Raw genomic sequence first — 13,684 nt, forward strand, 5'->3', positions numbered from 1 at the left:
AAAGAAAACACATTAAAGTGAATTCAAATTTCCATGTACATGCATTTGACAGAGAAAAAGAATGAGATCTTCAATAACAGAAATCCCTAATCATCCATTACTAACAGAAATGTGGAGAATGAAGGAACTAATAAAAAGCCATCTACTTATGCCATTGTTTAAGCTTGGATAATCATAGGGCAGCATTACAGAATCTAAGCAGAAATCATGTAGTGTTAAGACTTAGGGCAAATCAACACATTTATTACAAGGGGAACAAAAAGCAAATAATACAGAACAGATTGATTTTATTCTTTTTTTTTTTTTTAAGGTCAAGGCTTTCTTGTTATTGCCCAGGGATGTTTTTTTGGTTCTATACCACAAAATGCTTGTTCAGGTTTACTAGTGGATACCTGCTGCAGTTCATTTAATTACTCATAACAAATACACTGCATTTACAAGTTCACTCTGGGTGTAATTAGGAAAGCATGCAATAATCCATTATTCTTGATGTAGTTGTTTATTTGACTGAACTTTTTCACATGGGTTGTGGTAGTGAGAATTGATGGGGTTCACCAGTGTCTGTCTGGTCAAGTGACATTAGCTGGAAAGGGAACTCTTGCTTGCTCTTGCTGTCATGGGAGGCTGGATTTCATAGTAAGGCTGTATGAATGTAGCCTAAGATGCTTTTTTCCAGCACTGTTAAGATGCAGGCTGTCTGGGTGGAAAAGGTTACTGTGTGATGCATTTTTTTTACTTTTTGTGTGTGTTTTAATTATAAAATGGACTGGGAGAGATGCAGAAGCCAGTAGCCAGTTGTCAGATCCCAGGACTTCAGCTAGCTGGCTCTGTGTGAAGTTAAATAGCTGTCCCCAGGCTCTCTTTGTGCCAGTCTTAGCAAACTCTTTACACTGCTCAAAATACTTCTCAGGTTGATGTTTGTGGAGTTGATAGTTGTCACAAGCCCCTCAAAAACCAGACTGCCAAGTGCTGTGTGGTGATCATCAGAGGCTGGTGTGTTCTGCAGGGCAGAATGAATTCTCTGTGGTCACAAAACTGTTTTGTGATTCCACCTTTGAAATGTGGTGCTTTTGTTGATAGGCTGTTCTGTGAATTTAAGGACTCTCTCTCTTGGGCCCGAGGTCAGCAAACTGCACTAGTATTCTGACTTTTTCAGCCTTTTTTTGGAGAGCTTTATTACATCTCCTCCTCTTGCAGAGCTGCCTGAAGAGAAAGAGAAGGTAAAGAAAGCAGCGGATCATTGTCGTCAGATCCTTAACCACGTGAACCAGGCTGTCAAGGAGTCGGAGAACAAGCAGGTAGGAGGTGAATGGAGTGAGCATCAAGGGCTGGGGACAGGGGACGTGAAGGGCAACAAGCGATTCTAAGGTGCCTGGAGTCTCTACTAGTGATTTTATATTGTGCTTAAAAGATGTTTTGTGGCATGAGTATTCCTGTAAGAGGAGGAATGCTGGGCACTGGGGAATGTGTGGACGTGGTCGTGAGTGCCCACACTCTGGTGCTAGTGAGCTTTGCTACTCACAGGCACCATCTTCCTTGCATTTTCTGCAGCATTTGGAAGATTATCAGCGTCGTCTCGACCTGTCCTACTTGAAGCAGTCTGAGGATCCCATGATGGATGAGTTCAGGGTGAGTGAGAATGCTGCAGCAATTAGTGAATCTTGACTCTCTCCCATGATCGCATCATAGGTGTGCTGCTGGAACTAGGGAGGCCTCAGAGAGCCACCAGATGTGGCAGTGCAGGTGGCTTTAAAAGAAGAGCTTGTACACAGGCTGATTTGTATAGGAGATCCACAGGTATAGTCAAGTAAAGTCTTAAGTCCTGTGCTACAAGTACTGTGTTTGAGGGCTCTGCATATTCTTGCAGTTACTTTAGTGAAACTGGTTACTTTCTGTCAACATCCTTGGAGCAGGACTAACTTTATGAGGTTTTCATGTTGCAAGTGGAGGATGAGCACCAATAGCCACTTGCAACTTGAAACACTCATATTTCCTTTTCTTTCACACATGTTCAAGTAGGTAACTTAATCCTGAGAACTCTTCTCTCTTTGCTTCTGCACCTCTTCCTTGAGATTTGGTTCTTTATCCCCAGTTCTTAATTTTTGCAAGTCTTTTCCTGTGTCTTCCATAGATTCTCTGTTGTTTATTTATCACAACCCTGCCATCTCCATAGTCAGTGTGTATCCAAAGAATTTTTTATATGAAAACTCTTCTGTAAAACTGCATCGTGTTGCCTTCCACAAATAAACTTGCAAGCATTTACTTAGGAAACGAAGAACTTACTGGCAGTTATGAAATCTTGCTGTCATTGATTGTAGACTCTGCCACTTGGAAGGAATGACTTGTGAAAACTGTCACTTCTGCTTGCCTGCAGATCTAAATGTCACGAGCACCGAAACGACTGAGGAATCCATTGACATTATAAAGTCCATCCGATCACTGGAATGATTTGTGTATCAGTATATCATTTGTAGGCATGCTTGACTTGCAAATGGAGTGCTGAAGCATTAACCAGTTGTAATACTAGAAAGACAAACTTTACATGGGCTATTAGAAAAACTCCTCCTAGAAACTGGATGACATCCTAATTCCTCAGTAGGAAAATTCTCTACCCTGTGACCCCAGCAGTGAATGCAGAAGAGTGATAACAAACACTTCTCACACAAGATTCTGGTGCACAAGCATACCCTACTCCTGCTCTGCATTTCTTTTTCCAGACTGGCTTTAGCTGCTTATCCCCAGATGGGTGTCCCCATTCCAGCCTTCCCTCTGACAGTCCTGTGTGTTACCCTTCCTTGCTTCTATGGAGGTTTCATAGTGCTGCTTTTTTATCTTTTCCCTGGTGACAGAACTTGGATCTAACAAAGAGAAAAATGCTTCATGAGGGGCCCCTGACTTGGAAGGTTAATCGTGACAAAACCATTGGTGAGTCCTGTTCCATCAGCTGCCCTGGGGTTGGGTTGGTGTGTGTTTGCTGAGAGGGAAAGAAAAAGAAACACGTTGCAGTTTCCCATTATCATCCTTCCTGCCACCTATAATAATGCCTGTGTGTTTCACAGAGCAGATTAAATTATTCTTGTCAGTTCTGAAATGTGCTGGAGTGTCATTAAGGCCATGCAGGGACACAGCAGTCAGTCCTGAGACGATCCAATTCCATCCCTAGCTTTCTGCTGTAGTTTTGATGAGGAAGATTTGCAAGCTTTGCCTGGAATGGCACAGCACTGATTACTGCCTCTGCATGAGTAATCAAAAATGCAGCCTTTTCCTTTCTGCAGGGGTGTGATAGAAAACTATGAATCTCTGTAACTCATTCTGAGTTCTTTTGCACTCTGTGCAGATCTCTACACCCTGCTTCTGGAGGACATTCTGGTGCTGTTGCAGAAACAAGATGATAAACTGGTCCTGAAGTGTCATAGTAAGATCTTGGCATCGACGGCTGACAGTAAACACACCTTCAGTCCTATCATCAAACTGAACACCGTGCTGGTTCGTCAGGTGGCAACAGGTCAGTGTAACCAGTTGGGAATACGAAAGAAGCAGCCAAAAATGAAGATTAGATCAGTGGAGGATAGATGTTTTTGTCTCGAGCTCCAGAGTAGAACATGGAAAAAAGCGTAGGCTTAATTCTTGGTTGTCCAACATCTTGCTTTGCATGTATGAGCTGTTTAACTGCTTTGCATCGGTAATAAGCATAGCTTGAGTTTTAAATAGACTTCTAAATTAAAGTACTCTGATTATAATAGATGGAAGGTACTCTAGAAATTATTAGGAAGGAAAAGAGGAGAAAGGAATCTGTTTCAGAATGGATTGGGCGGTAATAGCTCTTTTCTTCAGGACTAATAGAAAAATTTCCTGGGCGGGTGAAGATGGATGTTTGGGTGTTATAATGTTGGAGGGCTACCTTGTGAGCTGTGCTCTCATTGCCTCTGGCATACAGCTAAATTCTTCCCTCTCCCTGTGTTGCCTCAGATAACAAAGCTTTCTTCGTCATCTCCATGTCGGAAAATGGAGCTCATATTTATGAACTGGTGGCACAGACTGTCTCAGAAAAGAACGTGTAAGTAACTGGTTCAGCTCCATCTGCTGCTTGATTCGTTGTACTTGAGAGATCTTTTACATCTCTTTGCCTGGGGTAACGGTGCAGGTGTCTGGGAATTACCTGAGTTCCTTCTCTGAGCCTGGTGGAAAGCGCAGTTCTGTTGGCCTGCACAGGGAGTATCCAAGGATGGCCTCTCCCAGCTTGGAATGAAGCAGAGGGAGAGCGTATACAAATGGTAGTGGAGTGAGTGCCTGTGTGTTTATACACACAGGTGTGTTAGGAAACCCCAGATGTAATGTGGGGCTCACTCCAACCCCTTTCCTGACCTCAGAAATGCTTTTCTTTGCCCCTGCAATCCTGGACTGCCACATAAGCGACCCCTCATCCCCAGGCAGAGCCAGTGAGCCTCACAGGCTTTGCCACAGCAGCCCCGTCAGCACCCCGCTGTGAGGATTTGATTCCCTCACTAGAGGCCTTTTCTTCTTTGGTAGAAAGGTTTTTCTTCTGGAGTATAACTGGGGCTTAGACTCACTTGTGTGACACACAGCAGCTATTCTAGTGCGTCATACGGAAATTTTTCAGTAACATGAGAAAAGTTACTTAATGCTTTTGTATATATTTATATATAAAAATAACTGCCTCACCTGACAGCTCCTGATAAAGCCCTGTCATTCATTTCTTTCTGCTGAAGAATATCCTGGCAAGAGGAGCTTTGTGCCATGGTGCTTCGCTTATGAAGGCTGAGAAATATTGCATTGAGTGGAACAGAATGGGGGGAAAAGAAAGAGATTTCTCTTGATAAGAAAAGCAGTAGTGATAGTGGCTGGATTTAAGAGGTCTTTAATACTGAAGCATTCACAGTTCTTCATGCCTTGCATGTTTTTTGTTTGATGTTTCTGCTGCAGGTGGCAGGACCTTATAGCTCAGATGGCAGGGACTGTAAAAATGGGGAGTACTAGAAGAGTGATTCCATTACCACAGTCAGGACCTGGCGAGTAAGTAAAAGTGTCTGGAGGAGGAAGGGTTGGGTTTTCTTTCTCCGGTGCCCCAGCTCGAAGACTGCCAGCCAAAGCACTGACTCTTGTGCAGCAATTTGGCTGTGTGACTACAAGGATGTGTTCATTCCTTCCTTCTTGCAGGGAGGAGCGTGAAGAGGAGGAGCAGCAGAAGCTCAAAGAGCAACATGACATTCCTGCCAGTAGTCTACAGAGCCCAGGTAAAGCAGCAGTGTAGGTAAACGGTACCAGTAGATTTACTACAGGGAGCACAGCTATGCCAAGCCGTGTTCCTCATGGCTTGGGAATCTTCTGGTAGCTTTGCTGTTCTTCTGGAAAGGAATGATTTCCTTACAAGTCATGTTGAAGGGATACTCCGCCTCTTGGAAATGTACCCTCACTATTTCCATCTGGTTTATAAAGTGCTGGGAAAGATTCTACCCCCCACCCCCCAGAAGGAACTGGCCTTTTACCAAGCCCACGCTGCAGAACTGTACTACTGAGTGTTCTCAGAGCTTGCTGCCTGAAGCTGCATTTCCTGCAGCCTCTCATCCCTTTTGCCACAGCTAACTGGAATGTATGCTTTCTGTTCACTAGATAAAGAGTTAGGCCTCGAATCTCCCTTGATACTGAATGCTCAGTCGCCTTCGCCCATCATGTCTGAGAAGTCCAAGGTAGAGAGTCTCCTTGCATCAGAAAGACAGTTTGATAAGGTGCAGCAGGCAGAGCTGGCCCCTGGCTCTCCTGCGTGCTACGAGCACACGGCCTCCAGTTCACCCTCGGTGTCGGAAGGGCAGTGGGCACTGGATGCACTAAGGAACTGTAAGTATCTTTGGGCTGTGCCTGGTGGGGTGTGACGTAGAGGTGGGAATTGTTAGGTCAGCCATCCTGATGGACAGACTGCTCTGCAGAATTGTTGATGGGGAATTTTGTTTGATGGGGAATTTTTCAGCACTTCCTCTGCTCTCTCTGCTGTACTCCTTTCAGAGGAGGGACGCAGGGCTGTGCAACCTACTCGATCAGATCCAGCAGTGCAATTCCTAAATAAAACTCCCCATCATTTGAATTAATTCATTAATCCATTTATCCTTCCTGGCAACTCTGAAATGGATGCAAAGTCCCTCAGCTGTGCTCGGAGGGAAGTCTCTGTCACTTCTCTGTGTGTCACTTGCTTTTACCAGAACGCAGAGCATTCGTATCCTTGGCCTGATTCCCTCCTCCATCTCTCTCTGCAAGCCATGAGAGTTTCCTGCAATCTAATAGCTTATTGTGGATCTTTTGATCCATCTATATTTCTCCTTGCATTATTCAAAGTCCTTTTCTAATTCTGAATGCTGTATAAATGGGTACTTGCTTTCAGAGACCAGTGAGAAAATAACCTTAGTCCACAGGGTGTGTGCAGACACTGTTAGTGACCTGGCATCTCATGCCTACCCAGACTGAAAAGAGCAGCCTGCTAACAGCACCAGTGGTCGCTCACATTTTGGCAAGAGCCATCACTTAGATGAGTGGCTGTTCTGTCCTGTGAAGTCATAGCTGGTCTTGGGTGGTACGTGAGGGTTGCACGGTGAGAAGGAACAGTGTTCCTGAGCTCTTGGTGGTACTGTATTTTTGTTTTGAACAATGCAGCCTTGTTAGGAAGTGTTTGCTTGGGATAATTTGAGAGCTGAGGGAACGTGGGATGCAGTTCAAACAAGCATAAATTTGCATGAAATTTTAGGGGAAATTTTAGTGCCTTCAGTTTCTCTGATGGGTCCTTTCCAAGTTGAGTAGAGTGTTCTCAGCACGCTGCTTCCTCAGGTGGGAATCCCTACTCTGGCCATGGCTTTGAGTTCATGTGGGGTCTGGATAAAACCCAGGCACTCACCTGCACCCCAGTTCACTTGCTGGATAATTTCAGTAGATTTCTCTGTTTCCCCCTAAGCAAGATGGAACTTCTGCTGATGTGTTTGGTGAAACGTGGAGTAGGGCTTCAGACCTTCTATATTTGGCTTTATCCCTGTTTTTCCCACTGAGAGCAGAGAGAGGGCTGGCTGTTATGAAAGGCACCTTTTTGAAAGGGTGGCCTTTATGCCTAGTGTAAGCACTGTTGTGGAGGTTATGGTCTGTGACACCTTGTGAATGTTATCTCTGCTTGCAGTGGGCTTGCTGAAACAATTGCTGGTACAGCAGCTTGGCTTCTCTGAGAAGGGGACCCTTGAAGACCGGCAGCGCTTTCCCAGGTTTAGGACCGTTTCTCAAGAAGCCCAGACAGAGAGTGGGAGTGAGCCTGGACTGCAGCACCCTGACAGTAACAAATTCCCCCAGCCTGGCACAGACAGAACGCTTCCGAGAACCGGAACCAGTGAGCCTGCAGCTGGTTATGGCCTCCGGACTTCAGCTGGCTCGCCAGCTCCAGGGGATGTCATGCAGCTGGTGGGGAGAGACCCCAGGTCGAGTAGTAACTTGGCCATAGACCGCATGGGTATGAACGTGGAGGTCTCAGCCACGGAGCTGGAAGGGGTGGGTGCTGATGAGAGTGGGGAGCATTTTTTTGATGCTCGAGAAGCTCACAGCGATGAGAATCCATCAGAGAGTGAACTCATGGAGAGGAAGGAGGAAGAGGAAGTGCAAATACGGATCTCAGGTGAGCATGTCGCATTCACTCGTCCAGCTTCATTATTAGAGACTTGGCTTCAGGTTTAAATAGAAGCTAGAGAAAATCACAGTAGGTTTTTCCTCTCTTGCTTATGTGGAGTAAGACATTCAAAGTTAACTCTCAGACCTCGACAGTCATTCAAGCCCCAAAAGCATGTGCCCACTGAATTCTGCATGTCACGGGAGGGGAAGCTGAAATACTGTGGGGTTAATACACTGTGACAGGCTGTAATTAGGGAGGCACAGTGCAAGCTCTTGATTGTGGCTGCCACTGGACCACTTTCTCTCTCAGCTGACTGTTGGGCCCTGGAAGGAAAATGTTTTCCCTGGGGGCAGAGCACTTCTTCCTGAGCCTGTACACACAGAGCCCCCCTACTCATGCTGTTTGTGTTGGCTCCTCCTCATCAGGGTTCAGAAAAGAAACTTAGAGTTTAGCTTTGCCCTGTAATTGTCTCCTGACACCTCACCCTGGTCTGAAGCTCTTAAAAGCTTATTCATTCCTGTTACTAGTAGTACGTACGATCTAGTTGGCCCTTACCTGAGCAGCATCTGCTCTCACCTTCCAGAAGGTTGTAGAGCTGTTACTCAGTAGAAATCCAGCTGTAGGACAAGCAGCTGTGAGTGCTTTCACTGGGCTTTGTAAAGCACAGCATTGGTTTGCTGACACGTTTAGCACAGAAGTTGAGGTTTCTCTTGTGTGTGTTGTAGTAGTAGCTACTAGTAGGTAGATTCTATATGACTATTAGTCTTGAGCCTCTTACCCATGAATGTGCTTTTACTTAACAATTGGATTTTATCCTTGTGAATAAGCCAATTTGTGCCTGTCTGAATTGCTGCCTTCCAACTGCAGATTGAAAATCATTCTTTCCCTGAATTACTGAGACATTTTAAATTATTAAAACTGAGCCAACAACTCGAAGCATCTAATTTATTTGTCACCTCTTATGCTGTTTACTTTCTTAACTGTGCAGGGACACCAGAATTAGATTGACCTGTTTGTGCTCAACCCTGTAATACCGCAGAGAAATCTGTTTACTCTAATCCTATTGCTGGGTGCAGGTTGTGGAAACATTTCCATCTATAATTGCTTTATCTTTTAGCATACCATCAGCAAGCTAAATTTTAATGCTAACCAAACATCTAAGAGCATCCTCAGTACCACAGCTGGTTAATGGACCTTAGAAATGTGGCTGGCTGGTTTGTCAGGTGCAGGATTTCCAGAGGTTCTAACAGAAGAAGGGGAAGGTAGAAGATGAGCTCATCTCATTGTGTAATTCTCACACTGCAGGTCCGAAAACCAGCCGTGATCTTCAAAGCCCAATTCAGAACCAAACTAGTCTGGTCTGATGCCATCACTATTCTGCGTAGCATCTGCAAATGCTTTTCCTTACCCATTTTAAACTGTCTCAGGAGATGGGCCTCTCACCACTTATCTTTCGTAAAGTGTCTGCAGTTCAGTGGTTCTCGGTGATTACAGAGCTGGAGGTGTTAGTAAAAAGCTGTTCTCTTAACAGGAAATTATTTGATCCTTGATGGATTTGGGACGGTGCAGGAGAGCTCCACGGATGATGAGGTGTCTCTGGTGCTCCAGTGCGCGGGAGGTGGCCGCACCTCCCTGGACTCTGCACAGCACCAGCCGCTTTCCCCACGGGACACCCAGTCGGACGGAGGGAGCTCCCCGTTTGCTGAGGAGATGATGGCCCCGCGCTGGGGGGGAGTGGAAGAGCCCTGCTCCTTTGCAGCAAGCCCTCACTTCTCTATAGAGTCACGTGTGCAGATGATGCAGTATATTCAGAAGATAGAGGATGACCTTGAAAAGTTAAAGGTACGCTGTGTCTCTGTTCCCTGTACTCCATCCCTTTGGTTTTGTTTTAGAAAAGAGCTTGACAATAATTTTGAGGGGGAAGAAAGGCAGCCATGCCTTTTTATGTCTTTGGTTCTCATCTCTGGAAGCTTTTTGAAGCAGAAACTCAGGGCTGTTTTTTAGCTTGTTTAAAGCTGTGGGTTACAAGAAACAAATAGCTCTGCTAGAGTGAGCGGGTGTGTATGTTTGGAGAAATTCCTGAGGGCTGGGACCAAGTGGATGCAAATCCATGACCATAGAGTTTTGAAGGGGCCACTGACCTGGGGAGTAGGAATTCCTGACACAAAAAGACTTACTGATCTCATAGCACACTGCTGCTGGCGTCAGGTGAAGATGCTAAGGTGCAGCAGACCAGTAACAAGGTTTCTAGTCTCACTGTATTCAAAACGATGGTTGGGATGTGATGGGGACTCTCTATACATAATAGCCATTGCTGCAGAAGGTTTACAGCATCTTGCTGTGTGAGGTAGTAGCACATTAAGGCAGTACCCAGCCTTTAACTGAAATCTGGAAAGAAAGGAGAATATAGCAGGCAGACGGTGCAACACGGGTGGTTCCAGCCCACTGACCTGTAGTGAAACTTCCCCTTTCCCATTTGAAACCCTCTTTGTTCTCTTGGTAAATAAAGAGCAACTTAATTTTGGGGGTTGTTCTTGTTTTTTAGGAGGTTGAGGAAGACTACACCATTCTCCGACGCCAAGGGCTGGCTGGATCAGCCTCCACAGGAGAGCACTCAGGTACCCACCGGCCTGCCTGTGATGGGCAGCGTGCACCACCTTAGCTTCAGGCATTAAACAGAGAGCACAAATTCAGTTATTAATGTTCCTCACACACACACACAAAAGGCTTCAGCTACTTCAGCAGCTGTCACAGGGCTGAGACTGGGATGATTCCAAGAAAGGTCAGTTGAATCCATTGAGACTCACACGTGCAGAGGAGCTCGTGCCTTCCTCTGAAAAGGTTGTTTGCAAGCTGAGTCACCCCTACCTGCCAAAGACCTGTGTCTCAGGATGTACCACTCCTCTTTCAGAGGAGACTGGATTGATGTGAAGTCCCAGAGGAAGAGTTTTGAACGTGCAGAATGGCCACAGTCTGTCTTTTCTTTCTCTGGGCTGTCTCTATGTCCAGTAGTACATCCAGTAGTACATCTGCCTTGCTGTGGGTCCCTTTGAATTGTCCTTCAGCACCCAAGAGATGTAATTGCTGAAATCCCTAATGAAGGTCTGAAGGTTAAATGGGCGCTCTGCCTCTCCCATCAGGCTTCCTCTTTTTCACTGGTGTTCACAAACGGGTGGCATTCATCTCCCCTTCCACCCGCTCTCTCTCACCACCCTGTTTTGTGCTGTGTTTCCTCCTGCAGACAGAAGCTAGTCGTGTTTTCAGGAGTGGCTGAAGGTTGGATGAAGAGCGGCAGGACGCAGCACCCGCTGTCTTCCTTGTGAACTCTGGGATGAGAGGGTTTGGACCACCCAAACGTGAACTGTATTCTGGCACAGTGGGCACGGGGTGCTTCTCCTGCGGGGCATCTGCACTATCTTGTCAGTGAGGGGAGTCTAGTCTATCCTGCTCCTCTCCTTGCTACCAGAAATTCATTTTTCAGAACAGAAAAACCAAACCAAATGTACAGAGCTTTGGGTGTAGGATATAAAAATGTATTTAGACATTAAAAAAAAAAAGAAAAAAAAGAAAAAAAATCAATGTATTTATTTGACTTCATTCCGTGTATCTAAAGCACAGGTTAAGTTTTTTAATCTGCCTTTTTTTTTCTTTTTTTTTTTTTTTTTTGGTTGTATTTTAATTGGGTAGGGGCAGTTCTAGCCCTTTGCAGATAGAACACCCTGCCTGCCCCCCTCCCAAAGCAAGGGGCGGGTCGGAGTGGGACGGTGCCCTATGTGCAGGGGATCTTCTCTTCACTGGACTGGACTCCGTGCTCCCCGCTGGCCCTCAGGCTGCCACGTCAGGAGCTGCTTATGAAGGTGTTAGGGTGACTTGTGGCTGGAACTCTCTGTATCCAACAGTTGTGTGGGAACAGCTCGTGTCACCGTGGGTGTAACGAGACTTCTCCACGCAGTAAATAGCCAGGCACTTGAGATGGGCAAGTTTTCCCCTCTCCCATTCAGAGTTTCCTTTCTCCACACTGGGAGGGGAGAAAAACAGGTTTCTTATTTTTTTTTGTTTGTTTTTCTTGACTTTGTTGGCTTTGATCATTGTCTCCTTTGTAAAGTGATAAAAATACTTGGACCTGCAGCACTTTTGTAACTCTTCTCTGGATCAAAAAAAAAAAAAAAGAAAAAAAAAGAAAAAAAAAAAAAGGCAAACCCAGAAGTGTTTCAAAGATGTGGGGCAGCTCTGCCCCTGATTCACTACTGAATGAATAAGGGCTGCCATTTGAGTTAGCCACAGGTACTGCTGATTATAGGGCCAGTAAGTTTTAGTACCTGAAAGTATGTCTTGCTGAGGGCTCAGGGAGGTTTGGGGTTTTTTTTTTGGTGGGGTAGGGTCAGGCTGTTTGGGGTTTGTTTTGGTGTTTAAACTGAGCTGTGCCAATGTGTTCTCACTGAAGCAAAGATGTGCAAAACAAAGGAGGCTGGAACATCTCTCTAGTGCTTCCTTAGGCCTGTTGTAGGGTTTTGATGTTGGGATCCCTTCCAGTCTGGGAAAGAGATGGTAAAGACCATGGCACTGGGAGAGCTAACGCTGGGCAGCCAGAGTCAGCTGTTGCTCTGTCACAGGCAGTTCCTGCTTGGCTCAGGGTGGTTCAAGCTGTCCTGGGTTTCACAGGCACTCTGAACACGACTGCTAGTGGGAAGTGTGTAAGGCAGCCTTCTTTTGCACCCTCTTCCCAAGTTTCAAACGATGTAACAAGCCCAACAGGAGCAGCATGCCCAAACTGCAACCCCCCTGAACGTGTGGGAACTGCTGCAGCGTTGTTAGTGCATCATGACCTGCTGGGGGTCCATCTTCTCTCAGCATGAAGATCAAACCCTGCTCCTCTGAAACAAACGTGTTCCCTGCCAGCAGCTGAAGAGAAGCAGGTCTGTCCTTTGCCTCCTCACCTAGGGGGAAAACCCCAGTCCTTGCTCATCAGGGTAGAGAGGTGCAGGGGGTAAGTTCCTGTACCCAGCCTGAGCTGGGCCAGCTTGGGGCCTGGTGTGAAAGCCAGGGAGCAGGGTGGGGTTGCTCTTGGTTTAAGAACCCTCTGCACAGTGTCATTCTTCAGCAGCAGAGCACTGCACTGCCAGCACCAGCCAGAGTTCTCTTCCCTGGGAGCCCCGAAGGCCCATCCTGTGGCACCAGTGTGAGCACAGCATCAGTATTAGCCGAGCACTTTCAATCTGAGGGGTGGGGTCTCCCCTCCTTGCCCCCAGCCACACAGTTCCTTTGGCTGGAAGCATCCAGACCTGCTCTGGAACACCCTGCACCTGAACGCTGCCTCATGCTGATACAGCATCTTTGACCTGATCCTGCCAGAAGAGAACTGGGTGACAAGCAGACCGGGTGCTTAAGGCCTCAAAGAAAAGGACCTTTGTTGTCCTCACAGATCCCAGTCAGTGGTTGGCATGATGCTTGCCTGGGTCTGTGTGCTCCAGAAACAGGAGAAGTTAGGACCATAGCTGTCTCAGCTTTCCAGTGGGCATCTGCTGGTGATTGAAAACTACCCCTGGGCTTGATGAGAGCTGAGTCTGGCTCTCAGAGTATTCTGGAAGACCACCAAAGATGTGACCTGTGTGCATTCCAAGGCTGGTGGTGAACAGCATGCTGCAGAAGTGTGTCACTCTTCAGATGGGCCATGGGGCAGCAGTGCCCGTGCAGCCTCTGACATCTTCACCTTTGCACAAGCATTTTGTAGCATCATCCAGCACTCCCTTGCCAGTTCCATGGGTGATAGAAAGGGCACACTGTGCTCTCTGCCTGGTTTGGGGACTGCTTCAGCTGGCCTGCTTGTGCTTCACTGGCCATCCTCATGAGTAGAGTGTTGCTGCCTGAGAGAACAATGGGCTCAGGGATCTGTTCTCTCCTGAGAGCAGGAACCTGAGATAACAAGGGATTCATTCCTCTTTCCTCCCTAGCACATCTGCTGTGTGGCAGATCTCAGGCTGCATCTTGCTAGGTGGAAGGAGCTGGAACTTCAGTGCACTGTTCAGGATT

General features: G+C 46.5%; 1 protein-coding gene across 1 annotated transcript in view; it reads left to right on the forward strand.

Annotated features, from left to right (window-relative positions):
* The window catches only part of ARHGEF12 (Rho guanine nucleotide exchange factor 12), a 39,865-nt gene extending 26,841 nt beyond the window's left edge, over positions 1-13,024 (forward strand). The window contains exons 27-38 of the mRNA XM_084275074.1: positions 1,198-1,298; positions 1,552-1,629; positions 2,850-2,925; positions 3,338-3,505; positions 3,970-4,057; positions 4,945-5,034; positions 5,179-5,255; positions 5,632-5,856; positions 7,175-7,660; positions 9,186-9,496; positions 10,200-10,272; positions 10,896-13,024. Of these exons, the coding sequence (XP_084131200.1) occupies positions 1,198-1,298; positions 1,552-1,629; positions 2,850-2,925; positions 3,338-3,505; positions 3,970-4,057; positions 4,945-5,034; positions 5,179-5,255; positions 5,632-5,856; positions 7,175-7,660; positions 9,186-9,496; positions 10,200-10,272; positions 10,896-10,906 (1,784 nt within the window). The 3' untranslated portion in view covers positions 10,907-13,024. The remainder of the gene's footprint in view (positions 1-1,197; positions 1,299-1,551; positions 1,630-2,849; positions 2,926-3,337; positions 3,506-3,969; positions 4,058-4,944; positions 5,035-5,178; positions 5,256-5,631; positions 5,857-7,174; positions 7,661-9,185; positions 9,497-10,199; positions 10,273-10,895) is intronic.
* Positions 13,025-13,684: the final 660 nt, after the last annotated feature.

This window comes from Gallinula chloropus (assembly GCF_964237585.1).
Source record: "Gallinula chloropus genome assembly, chromosome: 24".
NCBI classification, from domain to species: Eukaryota; Metazoa; Chordata; class Aves; order Gruiformes; family Rallidae; genus Gallinula; species Gallinula chloropus.